The sequence below is a fragment of the Tinamus guttatus genome, unplaced genomic scaffold, assembly GCF_059628265.1.
Source record: "Tinamus guttatus ecotype Peru unplaced genomic scaffold, ASM5962826v1 Tinamus_guttatus_pri_ptg000058l, whole genome shotgun sequence".
Taxonomy (NCBI): domain Eukaryota; kingdom Metazoa; phylum Chordata; class Aves; order Tinamiformes; family Tinamidae; genus Tinamus; species Tinamus guttatus.
Genome location: NW_028288592.1, coordinates 2,792,307 through 2,817,908, shown reverse-complemented (window position 1 = coordinate 2,817,908; position 25,602 = coordinate 2,792,307). Strand labels below are relative to the sequence as shown.

Sequence of the window (25,602 nt, the reverse complement as noted above, 5' to 3'; positions counted from 1 at the left end):
ATGGTGGTTCCCATTATAAAATAACACTTCTGATAACTATGCAAACTTGTAACAAACAGCTAAGAGTGTTCATGCCAGATGCTTGCCTCAGGATGATTATCATGGGCAAAAATTTTGAACAAATTTAAAGAATTAAGTTAACATCGTTCTGCTCGCCTAAACAGAGGTAAGAAACTAAAACAAGCAGTAAGGAGTGAAAAAAAAATAGGAGGAAGAAGCCAGAGAAAATTTAGCATCAGAAGTCAGCTTCATACAAAGCTAAGATGGTTGTTAAGGACAAAACAACACACACCGTCCTCCACATTCATAATCTAGAAGGATGAATTTCTGCTATGGATCTTTGGAAGAGCTGGGACTTGTGATCTAGTCAAGTTTAATGGCAGACAGCTCCAGCTGAGCATTCATAAATATTCCTTATAATTTTCCCTTGGGCCACCATACTGTATTTTTCAGGTGTTTTTCCAACCGGTAGCTTCCTGCAGACAAGGGTCACAGAATCACTGAGGTTGGAAAGGACCTCGGACGATTGCTGGGTCCAACTTCCTTACTCAAAGCAAGGCCAACTAGAGCGGGTTGCCCAGAACCAAGTGCATCGGGGTTTTGAATATCTCCAAAAACAGAGACTCCACAACCTTTCTGGCAAACTGCTTCAGTGCTTGCCCATCCTCACTGGGAAGAAGGCTCCATCTTCTTTACAAGGTCCCAGCTGGTACCTAGATGCACTGATAGGCCCCCGTCACAGTCTTCTCTTCTCCAGACTACACAGTCTCAGTGTCCTCAGTTTCTCCCCTCAGTTTTGGGCCCTTCATCTCAGCTGCTTTTGCCGGGAGTGCTCTAATAGGTCCCATCCCTTTTGTACTGGGAAGCCCAGGACTGGACCCAGCACTCCAGAAGTGGCCTCAGCAGAGCTGAGTAGAGAGGATGAATCATCTCCCCCTTGGAAAATAATGTGAAGTACCAAATAAGAAGTAATAAGCAAATGTTCTGTATTTTAAAGCTGTCAATGACTTAAGTGTACATTTGAATACTTTATGACATTCTGAAATTCAAAATTTATCATATCATCCTACATTTTGTTCAGTTTATAAACCCATATTGGTATTAAATGTATAAAGAGATGAACACAGGAGAAAGATAAATATACCTTCTCTCTTGCTGCTGCTTGCTTCTCACGGAGGTATTTTTCTCTGCATCGATCACAAACCAAATACCAAGTGCTTCCTCCAATACCCCCATCACCACAGTTACCAGCCCAGCCTCCGCAGAAGTGACCGATGCTGTTATAGCCTTGGCCACCCGCGTAACGGCCACAACCTACACGGGGTAAAAAGATTTAAAAGATTATGGGTTTTTTTTCAAGCTGCCAATTACAAAATTTTACAAACTGCCTTTTGACTAAGGTTTAAAACTTTAGTGTTTGCAGCTGTACACTTTTTTTTTTCCAAGATAAACTTCAAGACAAAAGTTAACAGTCGCTGGTACCTAGGGATTGCAATAGGCAATTAGTAACAGAAGAATAGACAGTTCTAATTAACTAATATTATACCTCTATTTTTATTTCTGATTTTTCCAGCAGTTTGAATTCCTAAACTTTAACAAATGGTATGTTTTTGACGAGGTCCTGTGAAGTCAGCTCATTGATTTGACTTTGTTTCAAACAACTTTCTCCAGCATCCGTGACAGCTCAGATGACAGGATTTCCTGTGTATCCATCTACAGCCACTGCCCTTGTCCTGTCACTGGGCACCACTAAGAAGACACTGGCTCCCTCTTCGGAACACCCTCCCATTAGGTATTTGTAAGAACGGGTAAGATCTTTCCTAATCTGTCAGTCTCTCCTCCTGCAGCCCTCTCGTCGTGAGAGATGCTGCAGTCCCTTAATCATCTTTGTGGCCCCCATAACACTTCAGATTTCTTACACAAGTGCTCGGGACATTAAGTTTTCATTCAGCTTATATTGCGATCTGTGTTAAAATACTGGTAAGGCAGCTGGACTTATTTGTATGACAGTAACTGATACCAATGCATGAATAATATATTTTATAGGCAGATAAGGGGAAGAAAAGTATCTAATCTCACCTGGATGAGCTTGTCTCATGTGGTAAGTCACTGGATATGGATGGGATTCTCCACATAACTCACAAATGGTGTCTTTTTCAGGTCCTCCCACTGCAAGCTGGGCCATCTCACCAAAAAGATTCCCCCTTGGCCTGGCCTCAACCTTTTCTTTTTTCTTTTTGTCTTTTTTGGTTTTCTTGTTATCTTTGTCACTTTCCTTCTTCTTTAACACAGCACAAGAACCAGGACTTGGAAAAATCATATTTTGGGAAGCTGCTTTAATAGTTGCTAGAGAAATATCTTCCCAAAAAGCTACCAAATGCTGCAGTGTTAATGGAAGAGGAGACTTTGATTTCATTGCGTGATGACTGGATGTTTCAAAGGAGGTAGCTTCATTTTTTCCATCCTCACACTTCTCATGCAGAGGCGGTTCTTTTAACATAGAGAGGACCTTGTTTTTATTGATGCTTCCCATTTTTGATATGTCTGGTCCATGAGGTGCAATGTTGAACATGTTAAGAGCAGATGATATTTCCAAGGAATGCCTGTTTTTCAACTTGGTTTCTTTTTCCTCGGCTGGTTGCTGGCTCAGACTGCTTCGTATCGGTGCGTGCTCTTTGGACAGTTCTGGATTAAACTTCAAAAAAGATGAACAGGCCATAGCATCATGAACTATTCCTTCATGCCAGAGGAAAGCAGCAAAGACAGCCCTAGCACACTCTGCAACAGAAGGTGACATGGCTTGCTTGGCTGGCTCTACGGGTTTGGAACCATCGCCTTTGAAAAGAAAGCTGGACTTCTCCTTTTTGGGTCTGGTGTGCCTGCCCGCACATTTACGGCTCACTTTTGGAGATGCTCTCATGTCTTGCTCATCTTTCAGTGGGGCTTTTCCTATGCTGAAATGAACCTTATTAGAACCATCATCCACACTTTTAAACTCTGTGTTATCTTCACAGGTGCTATCTATAATGCTGTTAGTCTTTAGAGTACTTGAAGTACATACTTCCACAACTTCACTGTGAAGATTTTCTTGTACGACGTGAGGGGAAGGAGCTCTGTTTTCAGTTTCTGCAGCAGGCTTTCCATCTTTTGCAACAATTTTTGGTTTGGGTGAAGTGGATCTCCCCCGTAAGGGTTCTGTAAGCGGTACTTTCTTTTTGCGAAGGGTGTCTGGATCTAACGTGTAAGAATCGGATTTGGATCGTTCTCGAGGAGGATCAAGCTTTGTTTTTACAGGGGATGAAGCTTTCTGAGGTAGAGTTTTATCATGTGGTGATGAGGATCGTGGAGAACTAGCACCAGATCTAACTGCTGTAAGCGTCTTTGTCTTTGGAGAAGAGGACCGGGTTCCTGGTCCTGGAGATTCAGCTCTCAGACCAGTAGTTGTTCTGCCATCTGTTTTTAGTGTTTGCAGAGTGTTATGGTTTGGAGACAAAGATCTGCTGTGAGAATCTGACCGCAATTTTGCAGCATCCGATTTCAGCATAAGAGATTCACTAGCAGATAAACCTTCTGCATTCCTAGGTTTCTTCTGGTCAGCAGCAACTCTATTCATTCGCACATCAGGCTTGGGTGATCTGCTGTCAACCCTGTGCTTTGATGACATGTCTGATTTTCCTGCTGGAGAAACTGGTCTAGCAGCTGCTGTGAAATTCACTCGGTCACCTGTTTAGTACATTTTATAATCAAATTATTATATATTAACAGTGATACTTTTAACGAGGTGAGTCAAGGATTAAAGACCTCAATACAAAATACAATTGAAACACATGCTCCTGTTCACATTAAACTAAATCTAAAGGGATTTTTTCCACTGAAATAATTTCAATACTTTCCCCAAAGATAAATATATACATATATATATACATATATATATAAACCCACCTCAAAATATGCTAGGAAGCATTTATAGAAAACACACAACTCAGAAGTTATCAGAAGCTGCAGTTCACTACTTTTTCCACACTAATAAAGGAAGCACAATTTGCTTTCTTACCTAGAAATGCAGTACTTAATAACTAAATTTATCAGAGTTGCGATAGAAATAGAAAGGATTCTGTTCTGATTATCTCTGTGTCAGACTGATTACGACAAGGGGCCTGCTGAGAGATCATCTACAACCAGGTTTGTTTTCTTTCATGGTCAGGAATCATGTAAAATAGAAAGTAAATACAGCTATAAAGTGTGCAAAAGACTTACAAATATATTTAAAACAAATCACACGAGTAACCTGAGGCATCTGCATTTTTTGAGACCACATACTACTAACTGATACAGAACGGAACCTACCTCTTACTCACTATTAAGCTAAACCAGTCTTCAGCATCTTCTTATTTTGATGCAGTATTTTATTACTCCTATGCACACAGACTTTGTACATGTATTAATCATGGCTTTAAAAATATACGCAGCTTAAATACATGCTAACTACAAACATATGCAAATAAGTACCTAAGTACCTCATCTACACAGTTTGCTTCTAACCATAACTCAAACATACTGAATCTTTCTTGTAGAATGGCATTTTGAAAATTCGAGACATGTAATGTTTAAATTACTGCCAAGAAATGTGGCAATCAAAACTTAATTATTCTATATAACTCTCTCTGCAAAGTATTACACTGCAAAACTTTCAACAAATAGTTAGCCCTTCTGATTTGAAAAGGCCTTGAATAGTTAAAAATGAAGTATGTCCTGTAAAGCTTTTAGAAGAAGGTTTTCAGCACTTTGGATTATTTGATTTTCAGTTATTATATGCTATTTCATCTGAGCTGGGGTCATTTGGGGGAACAGATATTTGTCAAAACGTTTAATTTCAGTTAATCAATGCATAGCAAATTTGGACCTTGACTTCTAATGGGAATGGACAGGAGAAAAGGACATTAGAGGAGTCGTGTTTTATCCACGACCTTCAATATTTACTTTCAAGGTAGGAAATCTGCTTTTACTTCCTTCTGCTTGATGTGACCCGAACCAGCTTCCTTCAGCTCTCATGCATGAAGCTGTATTTCTATGCTAGGGAGTGTGTAGAGGCATGGGTGATCTCATTTTCTACTGACACTGTTATCCACAGTGTCACAGTGTTACTCACAGCATAAGAAAAAATATATTCTCTCAGGTGAAGGCTACAAACCAGATGTTTACACAGGTTACAAAGCAGTTCTTTGCACCCTCCATATTTATGTAGTTTATAACAAAACAAAACAACAACAAGATAACTGAGTGTTCCCTATGCTGGAATATTTAGCAAATCTGCCAAGCTAAAGTATTTTCTTGTCCTCTCAGGACAGAGCAGCCTAGGAGTTCATACTTCTCCAAGCAGAGAAGAAATATTTTGTCCAAATTCAGGAACAGTATGTCAAACATAAACAGTAAAATACAATGGGAACATCTCAAATATTATCTTCCTTAAGGAATTTTGAGAGTTCAATCCATTTTTTCTTAAGAAACAATTTGCTGGTGGAGAAGAAGAGAAGAAATAAAATAGTATGTCTTTTTTGTTGGATATCAATCCAACCTTTCGTTGGTGCTAGCTCAGTTATTCACTAGCTATAATAGTAAACTCTTTGAATCTACTTTGTGATATATGAATTCAGAAATGAAAATTTTAATTGTTTTATATACAGTTTTCCAAGACACAGAAAAGACTAATTTAACATTTTCTAGATGAGAACATTCCATGGGAATGATCAGTCAAAGGGCCTTTTGCAGAACTCTCTCCCAACAAAAAAAAAAAAAAGAAGTGAAAGGAAGACAACTGTCATAAGGGACATAACACCCTGCAAACCCTTGAGCAAAGTATCAAAATCAAAGCGCCTGTATGACCAGTGAATATCAAGTGGGAAAACATGCTGGATCAAAAACTTTTTATCGAAGGTGATAGTGATACTTTTAAGTATTAAAAATATATCTAATCTTTATTTTTTATATATTTGTTTATGATTGGTACAGATAGATTACCCTGCTTAGCACTCTGGACTCGGTCAGCACCAAGTCCTGCCTCCCTCTCCCCAAACTCTGCATAATACGGCATTAAACTGCTTTATCTGTAAATCAAAAAAATAAAAGTTTTCTTCCCTTTTCTTCCATATTTCATTTACTTACTGTTTGAAAGCAAGTACTACTAGACTGGATTAATAGTGAACTTTCTGTTTACAAAATGTCAAAGGATAGTTAAATCATATACTATGAAATCACTGCAACTAAGTAAGGCAACACTGAATTGTTCCATCAAGTGAACTCTAACAAATACCAAACATTTGAATATTTATTTTTAAACAGTATTTTATTAAGTGAATGAAATGAAAATGAATGGAAGAAAAGCAAAACACTTTGATGGTAAAATCTGAATAACCTTGCTATGTTTGCATGCATACCCACCCTTCAGTTTGTGAGAGAGAGATGAAATAGCAGAAGCAGGCCCAGCTACATCACTAGTTTTGTAAATACGTTCACGAGAAGCAAGGCAGCAGGATGAAGTTTCTACAGTGGAAAACAGTTGCACAGAAGCAGCACAGATTCAATGGAAAAATAGCAAAGATAAAACCAAGCATTTTAAATGATATGCAAATCCTTCGCTAAATATTCTGAGGTAACCACTAAGATTCCTACATTAGTTTTAAATGAGAAGCACTAACGTTTTCCCTGTTACATTTAAAAAAGAATAAAAAAATCACTTTTGTGACTTCGGTTTATGTTATCAGAATCCAAAATGTAATATTCAGAGACTAGCCTGTAGAATTTATGTTTTACTATAAAAACATGGCAGTCTCTAGTTTTGACGAAAACTGTTTTTAGACATGTACTTTTAATCTATGAATTCACAAATGTGAATTATTTAAAACTGCAACGTGGCCTTCTAGATGACCAAGTCTCACAACCTTCTGAGAAAATGTGGGATGTTTGTGTCGGAAGGTATCACTAATTGCTGGGAAGAATGCTGAAAAATATATTAAGCCCACCAGAATCACCCATCAAATCTGAAAGTATCTCAACTGTTTCTAAAAGCTTCATATGTCATCCAAACTTTAGCTTCTCTATACTACTAAGAGACATAGCCACGAGTAAAAGAGATCTAACCAAACAGAACAGACATGACGAGTCACCTGTACCAACCCTTAAAAAAAAACAATTTTCCCTTAAGAAAATATTCTAAAGTTAAATCCTGGTGTAATCTAAGATAGTTTCAATATGGTTAGAGTCCACCGACATCGAATCTGCTGGAGGCAGAGCTTCGGAGAGAGATAATAAGGAGGTTTAGATTCAACTCTATTTTACTTTCCTACAAAGTTGCTTTTATTTCAATTCCTATTCCTTCCTATATGAAAAATAATTCAAACTCTTAGAACATTGACAATATTTGAGAGATTTTGCATATTCACTATAAGACATATGCATTCACATTTTTGAGAATGTTTTTTTTATATCCACATAGAAGTATACAGAAGACACGCAGCTTTAGAAGACACCTTTGTACAAATGAAAGATTTTTTTTCCCTCAAATTAGTGATTTAAATCCTTGCAAAGCTTAAGAAATTTGCTGTGTGGTATCAGATTTACTAACTTGTACACATAGCTATACTAGAAACCCTGTTCTTAAGGAATCAGCTATAGTTCTATAAAGTAAGAGTGAAGGTGTTCACACAGGCTTGAAATAAGAATTTCATTCTTTAAAATCCGTAAATAATCTATGTTGTCAGTGCAGTACTGCAATAAATGTAAGAACAGTATTACCTACTTTGATGCCTACATATGACAACAATGCTTCAGCGCTAAGTAACTGAGAGACTGGTTGTCTGTCCAGGTCCCCTTCCCCTCCTCCCTTTTTTTTTTTATATAGATAAAATGCAGAAAAAACACATTAGGAACACGAAGTCACATTAAAGGAACACTTCCACAAATACAAGCCAAAAATGTCAACTTGGTATATTAACATTATACTCTATAAATGACCAAACGTAATTCTTTAGTAAGTCCAAGGCCATGCAGACACTGTGTTGTTTCATTCCATATATGAGAGAAATCACATTTTACTGTGTTGTCATTTAATTTATTCTGAATGCTGCCCTGGTGCTCAAGGATTTCAGGGAGGAGACTGTGGGTCAGAGATTTCTCCACATAATCTCCTTGCTGCCTTGGGAAATCATCTGTGTTTATCCAGACTAGCTGGTTGGCTACTGCGACAGAATTCCTAGTTTTTATTCATCCTGAAAGACTACAAATTCCTGTCTTTGTGCACAGTGGTGAAGGAAAGGAGTGCCCTGCTTTTGCCCCTCTGCCTACCCTGTGGATGCCCGTGCAAGAAGGACACATTGTTCTTTCACTCGCTGCTACTGATACGGGAGCTGGGTAAGGCTGTGAGATCGTTTTTCTTAAGCACTGCCATAAATACATCATTTTTCAGAACCAGAAAATGCCACCATGCCAGCTGGGCAAAGATTCTTTTTCTACATAAGTAAAAACATACACCGATCAACATCTGAATATTAAATATCAAAAAGGAAAAGTAATATTAGACAGCATTAGTAGGGGAATGAAGGAATGAGTAAACGCAAAAGCTGAAATGCAGCTTCATTGGAAAATACTGGCAATGCTTATTAGCCAAAAGACCAGAGTGCTAACATTTGAGTCACTTGAATAAATAAATTGAAATATTGGCTGAAAAAAACCTTGAATCTTGGAAGGGTAGATAATATGAACCTGTAATTTTGTAATTCATAATTATAAATTTGAAGGTATGATAAAACTAAACTTATACTAAAAAACAAAATAAAACACAAAACAACTTATCAGAACTTGTGGTCTTTCCCCAAACTTCACCTTACATGTCCCCTAGGAAAGGTTCTGGATTTAAACTATTCAAAATGTATGTTTTGTATCTATCTTACAATATCAAATCTGTACAGCCTAAAGTATGAAGCAATACGTAGCCTCTGAAACACCAGCTAAACCAATACTCTCTGCCTGCTTAGCTTGACAATTAAGGCATTTCTGTGTTTGTGATATAGAATATGTTGGTGTAATAGGTTAAAAAAGGTTCTGTCCCTGAATTTTACTTAAACACTCCCAAGAAGGATCCCACGTGCCATATGCACACTACTGCTTTATACCCTCTCCATGGCTTAAGAAATGCTGATAAAAGCAGTGCCCGCAAAGCCAGTAGTTCTAAAGGGCAGTAAAAGAACAGCACCACGTAAGAAAGCGGCGGCTGATACCACATGAGGGTGTCGAGGAATCCCTCACAGGAATGGCAGAGGTTGATGAGATTTCGCTGGCCTGCAGCCCAGCAGCACGGGCTTGGGGGAGGCAGCGTGACGGGGCACCGTGCACGGAGCGGCAGCCCAGCTCTGCGGGCAGCTCCTCCCCGCGCTGAGGGGACCAGGAGCCGGCCGAGCGGTGCGCCTGTGGTGCAGAACACGCCATGGAGGAGGCTGCGAGGGGGTCTGAAGCCTTTTTGGCCAATAAATATGTTCTTCATTTCTGGTAGCCATGCAGAGGTGAGAAAAACATGCTGGGAAGAAGGTCTAGCTGGCGAGGTCTCGCAGTCCCCTCCCCAGCTTCCTCGCACGGCAGCCAGGCCTGCAGCCTCAGTAACTCCTGCTGGACAAGTAACTGATGCTGCAGTTACAGCAGCGGCAAGATTTTGTCTCCCCACTTGTTGAATCTCAGAATTTTTGTGACGCAGCACACGATGCTGCAGGTTGAGAAACAAGACCTTCCTTGACGCTCTAGATTTCCACACACTAGCTATGTTCAGAACCAACCAGGAATTTGAGTCTTGTGTTTTTCACAAAATTTACAGACCAATTAATCAAGTAATTGTGAATAATCCCACAGTGGTGGGAAGCTGCAGCTCCTGAGCAAATCTGTTCCCACTCCTCTGTAGAACCTCTCAAAAGCAAATCTGCTCAGGCAGGAGTATTTGGACTTGTTCATTGGAATAAGCAAGGAATTGACATGCACAAACTGGTGTCCTCTCTATGACTCCCACTCAGAACAACTGTTGCTAACCTCCACTCACGTTACGACATCCCCTCTAGCTCCGTTGGGAGTTTAAGCTGCGGAAAAGTCCCAAAAGGAACTAAAAGGCATAATAAGAACATCTTAAATTAGTATATCCCTACGAAAAGAAAATAATCTCTTAGCTTTTTCCATTGTGTGAGCACATTTGTGAAAATTAGCAAAGGAATTAAATAATACAGAACATATGGCCTTTGTAAAGTTCTAGCAAATACTTAAAAATTGAGTAACACTACTTCCTGTTCTTCTATTATCCCGCCTATAACACATTCCAAGCTTCCTTTGGCAAAGCACATAGGATTTTTTTTTCTGATTAAGCTATTTATAATGGTGTGATAAGAAAAACTAAATGAAAATGAAATGCGCCCCATTTCCTTCAAACCTGGTACCTCAGGAACTGGTTGTCTAAAATGCTGTAGTATTTCTTCAGAAAATGACCTAACACTGTCTCTGAAGATAGAAGTTTGTCATAAGCCCCTTCCCTCTTCCTTAAACAAATTTGGAAAAAACAAGGAAAAAATCAAACAAAAATAGATCCCGCTGCCTTCCCTCACCACACACAGAAACTGTTCTTAGAGAGAACGGCTGCTGCAAAGTCTTCTAAAGAAAAACAGCAATCCCTCACTAGCCCAGACTACATATTATATAGCCACATATATTCCATAGCCAACATTTTTCTTCTCATTCAAAATAGTCACCTAAGGAAGTAGCTCTTGGGGACATTAGTAAAACTCTCCTCCTTCATGTATGTAACTTACCTGATTTCTATCAAATCTTAAATTAGACAATAGGCTGTTTGGAAGAAGGTTCTTGTCTCAAACTAGTTGGCATGCCAGTAAACCACCTCTAGCTGAGAATATTTTGCCCTGCTGAGATATCTGAAATAACAGGGTGAGTAGCCTAGTAGGCTGAGATTTTACACTAAGATAAGATCCAGCCACAAAGCTAAAACATTTTCACATTCCCCTATTACTTCATTTGGCAGACCACCCATGCTGCTCTTGTCTGACACAAAAGGCTTCTTTAAATTAGCGATCCTTTGTAAAACATGAAGTGTAGATTGAGACTTCCTGAATACAATTTATCTGCATTTGTTGGACAAGTTAAAAAAAAAATAGAAAGCTCTCCTTTTCATATAATATGACTCTAAAATAATAAAATTGTTGAAACTTGAAAGAAGGTAACTACGATAAATTAATATCTGATAAAAAAAAAATGGAACTATAAATTCTGCTTTTCCTACTCTGACCTATAAAAGTGGTGGGAGAAAAGATACCATAAGCAATCATCTAAGTGAGTTACAGAATATTTTGCTTTCAGGACACTGAAACATTTAACTCTAGCACAAGTAAAGATCTTTGTTAGAGTATTTCTGATAGTCTCTACACAAATGAATGAGAGATTTTTTACCTAGCTCTCATTTGATGCACTTCACTGACCACCGACACCTGAATGAACTCAAATGCAGAGATGCAGGATTGAACAGCAATAGAGGCTGAACTGACTGTGTCCCACAAGGAAAAAAAAAAAAAGGCATCTTTTAAGGATAGTTTATGGGAGAGAGGAAGAGACTAGCATTCCTACGACTCATAGGACATGCCCGACCATACGTTTTCTGTGGACGAGAAGGGATTCATTCTCCAGGACTGTGATATCTGCCATGCATTATGAGTACTAAGATTTTATTTTTCACTAAACACAAACTGAACAGTTTCTTATCCTTCCACCAGTAACTGCCCTCATCAGTAACTAACTGCTCTTCACCTTCAGGTGCTAACTTTGATGTGCATGTCAGTCCTAGGAGCACCCAACACAAGATTAGAGAAGCCTGTTTTAAGTATTGCCCAGGTGCCCCAACTTTCAGCTGTCCTAAAGCTACAAGTGAAGACAAAATTAGGAATGTAAGAGGTAGGGAAATTTAAGAATTATGAAGTCAATTTCTCATGTTAAAAGACAACATTTTGTCAACACTTCGTACTGTAGAAAATATATACTTTAATTATAAACCCAGTCTTGCATACAATATTGGAAATGTACTTTCATGAATGTTATCTACAGTGCAGAGAACAACAACAACAAAATAAAAGCAAAACACTGCAAAAATATTGAAATTAAAGTTGAACAGGTATGCTTCTCTAGGAGCATTACCTCACATGCTTCCAACTCATGAAAAACTAACTGAACAAAACAAAAGCAGAAAAGTGCATGGAGGGATGATTAGCAGCTGGTAAGCAACTAAGAACAGCAATGTCAAAGCTTCAGAAATGGACTGATGAGGCAGGTAAGGCTGACAAACTTACTCTGAAGCTGTGGCTGAGGCTGCTGGAAGGAAAGGGACTGTCCGAACACAAATGGACTGTGGACTAGGGAAGAGGGAGGTTTTGCAGCTTGATCAAAGATGGAAGGAGCTGGGAGATTTGGCCGTGACTGAATGGAATTCAGTATGGCACTCAGTTGGTCACCTGTAGTGGGCAAAACAATCAAAACTACAACCTGTTACTTGTCATTCTCCAGAAAAGCAGAGTAAAATGGTGCTCAATTAAAGTTTAAATGAAGATAATAGAAAAATCTCACAAATCTTATTTAGCCACATGCAGCTCTGATGGTGGCTAAATATAAAGATCTCACCCCATGCATGGCAATAAAATTATTGAAAAGTACAAGCAGGGCTTTTAGGAATTATGAATATTTTACTCAAATTATTTAAAACATTTCAAAAGACAGCTTAATTTATATCCATCTTGCTAAAAAATGAAGAGCAGCCAAAGAACAAGCAGATATCCCTAGTATTTACACATGCAACACAACATGCAGATAAAGACTAGAAAAACTGAAGAGAGGGGAAAGATAACATGTCATTAGACTTTGGCAAGTGTCTTTCTGGGCCAGGCTTTGCTCATTTTTGCAAATATCTTTAGAAGCATTCTGTCATGCTGGTTTTCAAGGTCAGGATCAGGTTGAAGAATATGTGTATTTCTGTGTGTGTGTGTTTTTTTTTTTTTTTTAAGAAACAATGTAAGAACCGAAATTGGTTTCCTGAAGGACTATATATAATTGTTGAAGGACAAAATATGGTCTTCACAAAAGTTGGCATGTTAAAAATACAGTTATAATTTCTGAATGTGGATTCTCAAAAATTTATATATGGGCATTAGAAGTATTTGATGCCTAGAGTAACAAGGTGGAGCTTATCACACCACGATACAACTGCTGGCATAAATAAGTGATAGGAAAGGGAGGCACTATGAGTTTGAGAGCCTGCCACCAACCGAACCCCAACAGCATCAGTTACTTCTGCAGCTTGGCATCTTTTTGACAGCATTCTAGAAATCTTGGTAGAAAAATAATCAGCTGCTGATGCACAAATTACAACTCACTGAATCTGGAACACATTTAGATGATTATAAATCGTCTTTCTGTGGAACTAGAGAAAGACTGGCGGATCTATGGAGCCCTCTATATATTATCTAAGCATTCTGAAACAAAATATTTCACTTATTTCCTTGATATTTTCTGTTTTAAAAGTGAAAGAACAAACACACCAGCAAAAAGCTGGAAAACCTATCTAGACAATCACCTATAGGTAGCAATATATTTTACTTCGCTGTTGTGGAAGTAGAATATCTAAAAATCACTGGAATCAGTGCATGGGCAACAATCATTCCTATCATACCAATTCAACCATGACAGACACACTTGGCAAATCGCTTCTTCTTAAAGTAGAAGTATTTCCAGTTCTTATACATAGCTATTTAAACAAATAATTTCAGGCCAAGGGTTGCATGTGTTTTCTAGGCAGACACAGTGAAACCAAGGCCCAGTAGCGGCTCTCAGCTGTCTGTGGGCAGAAAAACCAGGCCGCACACAGGAAAATCCCCGTGTGGCACCGCCCAGAGCACGCTCTGCGCCCCTTCCTTCAGCTGAATGTTATCCACACACCTTTCAGGTCTAACCTTCCCAGCTCGGGTGATACCTGGAGCACAGCGCACAGCTGGCAACGTGCACCCGGCTCTTGCAGCTCGGCACCTTGGCCAACCTGAAGCACCTTTTCCGTGAGCGCCCTGCTTGCCCCAGCGCCCCGTTAGGGCTCGCTGCTCAGAGCGTCGTGCCGTGAAAACAGACCTGGCAGCCCAGAGCTCCCCCGGGCCTGCACCGCTGTGGAAAGCCCTTCCTTGCAGACACAACGCAGCGCCGCGCAGCACAGGGAGCTCCTCGGTTGCTAGAGCTGAAGGAGTCAGGCTGAACGAGGGAGAGCAGATGCTGACCTAGCACTAAAAAGCTCAACAGCTAATCCAGTTCCATGCTGCTGGCCAACCTGCACTACATACCTGACAATACCCTGTATGACAGGTTTTATTATCCACCACCTGTTTCTCTATGAGTTTATTTATCCCAGGCATGCCTTTGTCCCACATATAGCACTCACTATACAAGATTTTGTGTTTTAAACTTTTATAAAACTACTCCCTCTTTATCCGATTTAAAAACAATCATCAATCAGCAATACGACTAAATATGCAAATTGCTCTCAGACCAGTTATAAATTTAGTATCTACAAAAGCAAAAAAAGATTGCTTTTATAGATCATTACCAAGCCCCAAAATGATTTCTATGAAATTTTTGGCTATCATTGATTATTTTAAAAAAAATCAATTAATGTTCTACTTCCTTCTAGAATAACTAATCAATGCAGATGCTCACTGTACGTAAGCACAAAGATGTTTAGGGGTTGCAAAATCATGAAATGACTTTAATCAGTCTTCTGTGCTTCCTACTGTTTTCTGAGAGCAGGGAGAGGGGACATTAGAAGAGCAACTAAAACAGCTGAACATCACCAACTGTGCCTATACAAAAGCAGTATAACCAGCAATGGCCCCGCGTGCCCGCAGAGTGCAGGAGGAGGGGGTAATGTTTTTTACAGGAGGGTACCAGGCCCAGCAGTCAGAAGACAGTTCCTTCTATATCTGTCCTGGTGCCCAGGCCCAGGAGCTTCTGCCGTAGCCTTGTGACTTAGGATAATATCCCAAGACTAGCAAGTGACTTCCAGCAAGATGAAGACTAGATTAACCAGTATATTACTTAAATACAAATAGGGAAAATGTTTCCTTCTAGCATTTGTGGATTCACAATACAATATGATTCCTGTTACCTAGTTATTTATTTTTAGAAATCAGTAGAGATAATCTATTATTGTAGCCAATCACTTTCTCTGGACAAAGAATGACAACTGTTCAAATGTTTAATGTCTTGGAAGATCAAATTAAACCTTACTCCGCTTCTTTCTAAAAGGGTACTTCAAGAACTGCAGTAGAGACAGGCTAGTTACCTGTAACTGGTTCTAATAGTTTGATACTACCTGTTCTCAGAAGTCTCTACAAAGTAACCCTGGAATATCTGCAAAGCTCATGATGGCGAGTCCAAGCAGACCCTCTCTCAAACTATAAAACGCTCCAAAATGGTATCATGTATAATGCAGTACAGATACAGAGAAGCCCTTTTTACTTGCTGGAATTGTTCCAGTTTATATAAACGTATACGTTTACTAAATTTTCATTGAAACTGGTGCATTCCTACAAGAGGAATTCTGACAAACAGGCATCTTCAAAAGAAATGCTTAATTCAAAAATTTTCCTAACAGACAGTGCTTGCGCCTTTGGTTCTTTCTATACTCAAAGTTCAAAGCTTCTTGGGCCTGAGAATGCAGACAGAAGGTGGCATATATACAATAAAGAGACAAAAAAAGAATTCTATTCTGGGGAAAATGGTATTTCTACTCTTCCTCATACAGTTGACAATAACTCTCCACTCTTGAGGAACTGAGAAGCAATGACAGCTACATAGAGTAAGTAAACCCCTTTAGCTGAGTTCTTCATCCGCAAAAAATATCATAATTTGGGAGTATGTCAACAGCCCTTCCCTTCATCTTCCTGCCTTTAAACAATCTTAAATTAATTGTCATTTTATTCAGCAAATGACCTAGGTGTGTCTTGGCATTAAAAATACACAGAACCCCTAAGGTCCACACTCATAGTATCATAAGCAAAGTACAGATACGTAAGAGCAGAAAAACAAAGCTCCATGTTTCAGCAATATTTCTCAAGGACATCTCGGCAAAAGTCCCTGTATCTTCTAGATCTACTCAGTGAACAAGCAAAAGGCATGCAGTCTAAGTTTACTGTGATGGCCTAAATATATTTATAGTGACAGTGAAATAAACCATGCTTAATTATTTTCTGACAGTAAAATGAATAAGATATTTACTTCCCAGCAGTTTTAACTGGTATCTATGTGGTTGAAAAGCTAGTGCTAAACATAATTAGTTTTACAACTTAAATTTCAATGAGCATCTTTTATCTTGTCATCAAATTAAAAGCACTTAAAATTGTAAGATAGAGAAGAAATGCTATATATCTTTCTGATCTTTCTTTAAACCAGTATTTTCTAATTCTGACATTTACCTCTTTTTAAAAATGTGTATTTTTAATTTCTGCATTATAATTATGTATCCAAGACTGCAGAGAGCCTTAGCTATAAGATACAGATATTTATCAATCTCTTTTAATTTCGCCTGATATATTTTGTATATTCTGTATAAAGCAGAGAAAAAAGCAATTGCAACTTTACTAACTACATATAAAATATCATGTAGTTCATTGTGCTACTGGCTTTATCCTTTGGAGCACATCTGATGATGACTCAAATGCCATCAGTATACAACAGAATAGTGGGAAATGAGTAACAAAAACATAAGCAAAATTAAGAAAAACATTATTTTATAAAATGTTTGAGTGTAATAACGTACCTTTGTTATTTCCAAGGCCATAGTCAAACCCTTGTCCATTAGTACAGCTCGTCCCCTTACTGAAACCTTGTATTGAAAAGGGGCTTGGAGGGGGAGTCTGAACATTCTGATCTAGAAGAACTTGCTCTGCAAAAAAAGCCATCACTTCAGAATCAGACTTTCTTAGTAACTGATTTACATCGGAAAGATGAGTCACAAGGCAAAACAGCAATATTTTTAATTTCACTTGCCACAGACAGCACTCTTCCACTCTACTCAGTTCTCTTCAGAATGGAAAACACCTCTCCTCTTTAGAGCTTATGCTCTAAAACCAAAACACATTAAGGGTAATACAAAGCAAATAGATTTTATGTTTGTCTGAGTTGTTGTAAATTTTGCTGTCATAGGCTACTTCGAACAAGCTTAATTCTTCATTTTTCCCAGTAACACCAAACCATTAAATTGTTTATCCTTTGGATAGTAATTGTTAAATTAATTTGACAAATGAATCAGGGTGGAGAAAAGAGTTTTCAGAGTGACAATAAATTCAGTGCCAATAGATTTTTAATCATGACTAATTGCCCATTGGATTTAAACCATTTTCACTGATTTCTTGACAGATCTATTTACTGTATATACTGAGTAATATAGTTTTGCCTTTGTATGATACTAAAAAATAGCCAAACTCAAAATATCCTGGGGTCTTTTTGAACAGCCATAACAACAGAGAGTTAACACAAATAAGGGACAGGATCCACTTGAATATAAACGATTTAAAGAGATCTCTCTGACAGTGTGGTTAGGAACATTATCCCAAGTAATGAGCTGCAAAAAACAGTTCCTGTGAAATCTCCCCAAATGCACGCTAAAAGTTCAGGCTGCTACGGACAATGTTTTTTTTCTGATGAAGACACTAAAATGAAAAAGGATACAACTAGGAAAGTAAAAGTCTTCTAAGTGTCATTTTAATAATATTTCAGACCAAATCTGCACTTTAGAGTACATACTTTGATATAATACACATATACCAAAACTAAAACAAAGTTTTTATTAGTGAGAAGGGTGGGAAATTTAAGTTCAGTATATAAAAAAGAAAACCTCTGAAATATCTTTGGATTTCATTCTTCACATGTAGAATTACAAGAGAAAAAATAAAAAATATACATAGATTGATGGCTAGAATATCACAAATCCATATACTGCTTTTTTGATTTTGTCTAATCGATTGTTAAACAAAGAACCTGCACATCTTAATAAATCCACCTTCTGCTTTATTAAGTTGATCTTACTTATATCTGATAATGGACAGCAAAATAGACAGCAATAATAAAATGCTGCACTTAAAATGAGCTTACAACCTACCCATTGATAGGAAAAAAAAAAAAAAAGTTGTTATTTTCTGGATTACAGGCAAATGTAGATCTTGTTGTAATGTTTCCTTCCAAATATCTGGATACCTGCCTGCAGATTTGGGCATCACCTCAAAGAAACCTAATTTCTTTATGAAAATCTCCTCTTTTTTTAAAAAACAATAACAACATAAAAGTAATCTGAAAAAAGTATAATTTGTGGATCAAATTATAGGAAATTGCAGAATAATTGGAGCTCCTTCAACCAGTCACTATTTATCTCCAATTAAAGCATTGTAACTGATGACAGTGAGCATTTATAATTCATTTCATGGTAAACAAAATGATTGGTTTAAATCATTTCCAGCTTAAGCTCATCAGTTTTGCTTGGTACTGAAATGGATTCAGAACGTAGAATAAGCTGAAATATCCCAGTAGCAGCTGTAATGACTTCTTAAACTGCTTAGCTAGATGCACAAGTGGTGCCTTAATCACAAAAACAAAGATTCATCTAGACATGAATAAAACCAGGCGTAGGGCCCACACATGACTTTTACTAAAATAATAATTGGATTACTCATTGGATTATAAAAATAGTATTAGATTTTGTTCCTCAGAGTTTGGAGCCTACAATGTAGTTTTGTACAGCTACACGTCTATATAACCTGAATATGGAAATACTTAGACTACCAATTAGGAAAACATTTATTAATGTCAGAGAAATCAGATTATATTAAAAAAGTGAGCAGCTTCATTTTAAGGACAGAAAAAAATCACAGAATCACAGAATGGTTGAGGTTGGAAGGGACCTCTAGAGGTCATCTAGTCCAACCCCCCTGCTCCAGCATCCAGGTGGGTTTGGAAGATCTCCAGAGAAGGAGACTCCACAGCCTCTCTGGGCAGCCTGTTCCAGGGCTCTGTCACCCTCACAGGAAAGAAGTTCTTCCTCACATGGAGATGGAACTTCCTGTGTTTGATAAAATTAACAACCATATTGTTGAATATGCATGCTTTCAATAGTAAGAAACTGTTCTAATCAATAAATACTCCATTTCAGAAACTGATATCATACAAAACTGAAAAATGGAGGACTTACGACTTTTTAAAAAAGCTAAGTGTTCAATAAACAGTTTTTGTTCAAAAATTTATGTACTTTATATAAAGCACCATTGTTTTTTCTCTGCCTTCATAGAATGTTTTACACCTTAAAAGTCAAGCAACAGTTCACAGCAGATGTTTAAATATTATCATGGATTTTTTTTTTGCCTTAATACTGTAATATGATGACAATCATCAAAGCATCCAAATTTAAACAATTTTCTACACAAAATGGCCAAGTTGGAAACTGAGTGAAGAGTCTATTGTAACAAACAAGCAGGAGATTCACTGTAAGTCTGTGACTGAAGGGCACAAACAGAATAGAGCTGCTGAGGTGGGAGCTTTTCATGAAGACAGCTTTAGAGAATTGGATGTGGTAGACAGAGTCCATACACAGAGAGACTAGAGACAGAAACTCTCTAAATGTATTCAGAAATAGAGCAATACGTGCTAAAGAAGAAAAGGAAAAAAAGCTTTGAGGGAAGTAAGTGAACTAAACCAAACCCATCTCATAGAGAACTCAATCAACAGAAGAACCTTACAGGCATTCTCAGCGAGAAATATTTAATAAAATATTTAAGAAAAACATGCCGATGAATACAGGTATTAACTTTTACTAGACATTTGAAAGAAGGAGGAAACCACCGGACATCTGGAGGGTGGTGTCCAGTTTTGGGCTCCCCATTATAAGGCAGGCACTGACATTCTGCAAGTGAGTCCAAAGGGAACCCCAAGATGACCAGAAGACTGGAGCACACAATGTCTTTTGAAGGGTTCATTCAGACTTGAGAAGAGAAAGCAAAAGGGAGATCTTGTTGCTCTCTTCGACTATCTAATTAACAGAACTGTTCAGAGAAGATGAAACCAGAGTCTTCTCAGAGATTCACAGTGACAGGACACGAGACAACAAAAAAGATTACGGCATGAGAAAATATGATTAGGAATTAGGAAAATTTTTACCATGAACATGGATGAAACATTGGAACAGGCTGCCCAGAGAGGCTGCAAAATCTCCATTCTTGGAGATATTGAGAACTTGACTCGACAAAAGCCCGAGCAACTTCACCTAGCTCCATCTGCACTGGGAGGGATGTTGGACAGAGGACCTCCAGAGGCTCCTTCCAAACTAAACTGTTCTATGGTTCGCTGGCTAGCGCTGACACTGGCTGGCTAGTATAGATACCAACAGAGCACTCCTGCTCCCATTTTTGAGGAAACAAAGGTAGCCCACAGGAGAACTCATCCAGAAGGTCCAGGACCATCTGTTAAGGAAATGACAATTACAGTTTCAGGAAAACTTGGGGTATTCACATGAAGAATTTAGGGTGGGAAGAAGATATTTTAGATCAGCAATGACAGCCTGTTTGAAGGAAGATCAACAAGGAGGATGATTTAAGAAAATAAATAAATAATAATAATAAAGTATTTTTAAGTGTACTAAGATTTTAAGTTTCCTTTTATTATATGAAAGTCTTGCCTAATCTGAATGTGAATTTTCAAGACAGAAAATATGCACTTTAACAGAATGCAATCATAGTTTGTCAGCTCAAATAATTACCTAATTCGGTGTTAATTTTATACAGTGTTTAAAAACCTGTAACAGGTTTTTAATGCGATGCTATATGTGGCAGAATTAACAAAATTAACACAATGTGACATCAATAATTAATTCTGTTCTGCTTTTCACAGAAACACAGACCAAAGAAAGCAACAAGAGCAATGCACAGTTATTATGTATTTGAAAATGATCTCTAAAGCAGAAAGAAGGACAAAAATATGATCCATAACTGGTACGAAAGAAAACATCAGGAAATATTTTAAAAAACAGACGTTTGAAGGAGGGATTGGATAACGGCTTTGAAGTTCACCTACGCAAAGTAACCCAGATGGGAAAGTATGAATAACTGTTATGCCTATTTAAAATTCAGTTCCTTCCTTAAGTCTTTTTTCCTAATTTGCTTATATTTTTTCTTCTAAAATAGTAAGAAAACCAAAAACCAAAAAACTTGCCATCTTCATGTCGCAGGTACTGGTTTCCACCTCTGTCTCTAGCTAGGGACCAGGCCTCGCCTTCATCACTTTCACAGAACTCTACCATGCTGTTCTTATCCATCTGCACCCAGGTACCTTCTGAATTAGTCACCTGATGCACACACAGGAAAAATGCATGATTTATTGTCTTTTCAGATAATTCAGCAGCACGATTCAGCAACATGTTTCAGTATCTGAAAAACAGGCAATCTTTACATTACATTACAAAGAAAACATTAATAAATGTTTATTAAATCAAGGCCACAGGCCAAGGTAGACTGAGAGACCAAAACCATATACGGCACATTTACAATTAGGAGTATTTTCAAAATATTAGTCCTGTTTATGTTCTGTAAACGGAAACACCAACACCACAGTTTTGGAATATCCAAACAAGCCAACAAGAACTTGAAAGGTGATATTCAGCACGGTATTGTTTTTTTGGTAGCTGCAACAAAAAAAGTTATAACACCTAGTTCTATACAAAGGTCATACGTGTCCTAAATTTGTTCCTGATATTATTTAGGAAATAGCATGACACACTACATCCTTTAGCCTTTCTTAACCACAAAACGCCACAGCTGGACAACAAGGAAGAGTAGCAATGGCTCAGCACCTGAACAACTGAATCAATACAGAGAAACAGAATCATTTTTTACTTATTTAGGCCCTAGAAAGAAAAAAAAAATCAGTGAAGCAAAATTCTTTCAAAATATATGATCAAAAAGCAAAATAGGAAACATTATTTGGTAAATAATACTGAAATATATAATGGACATAAATAAACATGCATATAGTAACTGCAGTACAAGTTTAAGGTTCTTCCAATCAATGCACACACATCTAAAAGGCAAAAGACGGAATTGCATTAGTATTTATAATATAAATCAAATTGAAAAGTTAGCATTTATCATAAGTGTTGGAAAAGCAAACCTGTATAGGGGCAGATTCTTTGTTGAGTTTACTACTGTTATATACTGGTATCTATGAAGACATGAACTGAAGCTACAAGGATCCATACCTCGCCCACTGCCTTGACTTTGTTTCCCAGAACTAACATTCCAATTGGGATACCTCTAAGGTTAGGGCAGCTTCTGATGTTGTGACCTGACGGGCCAGTCTTCACTACCTTGTACACTCCCGGTCCCCCTCGCAGGAATGGCAGCTCTTGCTCTTGCATCACTGCTTCCTGGGGGCAGTGCGAGGTCAGGTCTTTGAAAAAATCATCAGAGTTAGACCTAGATTCCTGAAAAATTAGAAAAGGCAAAACAAAACAGAACAGAATGACACCTGTTAATAACACCGCTGAACTCCTCAGTTAAGATATCCTTCTTTCAAGACTACAATTGCTGAATTCCAAAACTAAGATGTACTACTTACATTGCCCATTTCAGCATGCAATGATAAACAGAACAACTGAACTAGCAGTAAATTGGAAATTAATCGAAAAGAATCAAATTTCTCTCAAAATAATAGTGGCGAAAATGGAGACCATTAGATAAAAATTGTTTACTCTAGCACTTTCGCTCAAGCTTATCTCATACTGACATTTATCAGGATAGAAACTCAGTATTCCGGCTCTATTTGTGAAATCTGGAAAACGACTGGGGCTATGTAAAGGGAATTTAAATATAAGCTGTTTCCAAATGATAATGCTTCTTTTTTGATTTCAGTTTCAGAACTGAACTATGTTGCTAATGTAAAGTTATGACAAAGAGCAAGAGCAACCCCATAAATTCTTAAATACATGCCTAAATAGTAATATGTGTTTATTATTTTCACTCTGGCAATAAAAACAGCCTGGAAATTTATTTCATTTGGTACCAACTACAGATTAAATAACATATCTGAATTTGAAATGACAAGATACTTTTCCACTTCCTACCATGAAAAATGGGAGTTACTAAAAAAAGCAAGCAAAGATAACTAGGGACACAGATTTGCAATCAGCTGTAATTTAATAAAATATCTATTGTACAGGGAAATATGAGGGAAAGGAGCAGTGTTATGGACATTCAGATCCGAGGAAGGCAAATGAGAAGCAGCAGTGAGATCTATTATGCCTATACTGCAAGCCATATGGGTAAAAAAAGTACTTCATCTCATCAGTCTTAAACAAATCTTTCCCTTTTAATTAACAATTTTAATTAAGTTATTTCCCTTTTAATTAACATGTTTTCATTTAGTCTCCTTAATTATTGTATTTTTAGTATGTGCACTATGTCCAGAGTACTAAAGCAGTTTTTCCAATCGGCCTTTATACAAATGCATCTGTTCTGCAAATAGGAAAATTCAGAGCAAGTTAATGCAAGCCAGGGTAAACTGGGTTAAAGAGAAAACAAAACCTTTGTGTTCTAAAGACAGCTCAAGTATTTTTCTATATCTTGGGATAGTAGCAAAGAATTTCACTAATTTGAAGAAGATTTCGCAAAAAAAAATTGTTTTAAACCTCTAAACTAAAATGTGTAAATTGAGTATAACTTGATTGCGAAATTTATACAGAAACAACTCTGACATCAAAACCACTACAGGATTGCAAAGAGATTTAGGAAAGCACTTACAGTGAGAATTTAAACTGCTTAACTGTATCTGACAACTTTTTACTATAACTCTATAATTTTAAAATAGACTAAAAATGGGCTGAGAATTTAAGAGCGCATTCATATGAACTTGTCATTTTACGAAGTGCTGTAACTTAGTATGTTACAGACACAGAAAAAAAACCCTAATACATTATGTGTTAAAAAAAAACAGAATGAAAGCCTTTACTATGCTTGTAGGCTCTCCCTCTCAAATTCACATTTAATTTATGTTAAAAAAGAAGAGTGCTGTTTATGAATTAACTAAAATTTGGGAATTTTCATTAGTATTTTTCTTTATCATACAGGAATAAATACAGATAGAGCATGCTATGAAAATCTGTCCTTTTCCATTAAAAAAAAAATATAAAACAGAATTTTCAATGCAGAGTTGAGTTATAACAAACACTCTGAAAACATGAGATACAATGTGACTGATCCTGACATTTAACTCACCTTGGGGGGTAAAGCTTTGGAAGTCCATGAAAAAAAGTCCAAATCCCTGACTCCTTGGCTAGCATTAAAGACATTCTGAGCAATAAAGTTTAAAAAAGACAAATATCATCAAAGAAAAGGGAACAAACATTGGAGGAAGAAGCTAGAGATAGTATAAGCAGACTTTCTTCACAAATAATTTTACTGGTAGAATGCTTTGCAAAAGGGAAAAGTTTTTCTAATGGAGTCACCTGATCACTGCACACCATGGTAAAACATCTATTAAACAAGAGCATCTTAGCATGTCAAAAGCTCAAAATGAATGTAGTGTGTCATGCCATTTACTGAATTAGGAGCCAGACATTTCTAACAAAACTTGAGGCTTTGTGCAAGACAAATCCCTTGTCACAACGAACGGTGACTGTTCCAGTATGAGCTACAGGTTTACAGCAAGACAGCCTGCTGGTTTGAAGGACAATTTCATTTATGACTGCAGGACAACTGCACACGGACCAATTCAGTACTAAAAAGATGCAGAAGTGCTAAGCTCAATACTGCTCACAGCACCTCACTCGTACAAAATGGTCTCACTGGTTTACAAACCAAAATGCACTATCAGGAGCAAAAATTTAATAGAGTGCTGTAAGGAGAATGAGTACTAAGACTCATTAATTTTACCAAACATACAATACATTTACTAGGTGATTATGAAGCATCATAAACCAAGTGGAGCTCTGAAAGAGAATTCATGAGTTTTATAATCAATTCCTCTTGTAATCGGAAAAAGCAATGCTCTGTATACTTTTTCCTCCCACAGAATAGCTGGGGCAGCATTTATTAGCCCTTGGAGAACACCAAAAAAGCCCTCTATTCTACACAAAGAATCACTTTTGCTTCTACCCATTGCAAAGAAATTTCCACTGTTCCTGTCAAACGGAAGAATTAGTAATATACAGATAGCAGTATTAGCGATCAGTATTTATAGCAGAAAACCTTTGACAAAGCTACCATTTTATCTATATTAAATGACACATCAAAATCTTATTTCCTTATTCCACTTTGAAATCCCTGTACAACAGTCATGTTACAATTTAACAGTAGTTAAAGGAAAAGAATCACTTGAACCAGAAGTTGAAAGCCCCGACATGCTTTTTCCATATTCCTCAAAAAAACAGTCATATATGTTAAAAATAAGCAACACCATCTCAAGATAGAAGTAAGTCATCTACCTATGCACTGTTTGCAAAACTTT

The 25,602-nt window shown here is 37.4% G+C and overlaps 1 protein-coding gene across 1 annotated transcript in view; it reads right to left on the bottom strand.

Annotated features, from left to right (window-relative positions):
- MYCBP2 (MYC binding protein 2) overlaps positions 1-25,602 on the bottom strand; it is a 180,299-nt gene that overhangs the window by 31,224 nt on the left and 123,473 nt on the right. The window contains exons 53-60 of the mRNA XM_088540301.1: positions 24,372-24,446; positions 22,358-22,582; positions 21,316-21,448; positions 16,880-17,005; positions 12,378-12,539; positions 6,439-6,540; positions 2,080-3,723; positions 1,145-1,314 (exon numbers count right to left, since the gene is read on the bottom strand). Coding sequence (XP_088396427.1) covers positions 1,145-1,314; positions 2,080-3,723; positions 6,439-6,540; positions 12,378-12,539; positions 16,880-17,005; positions 21,316-21,448; positions 22,358-22,582; positions 24,372-24,446 — 2,637 coding nt within the window. The remainder of the gene's footprint in view (positions 1-1,144; positions 1,315-2,079; positions 3,724-6,438; positions 6,541-12,377; positions 12,540-16,879; positions 17,006-21,315; positions 21,449-22,357; positions 22,583-24,371; positions 24,447-25,602) is intronic.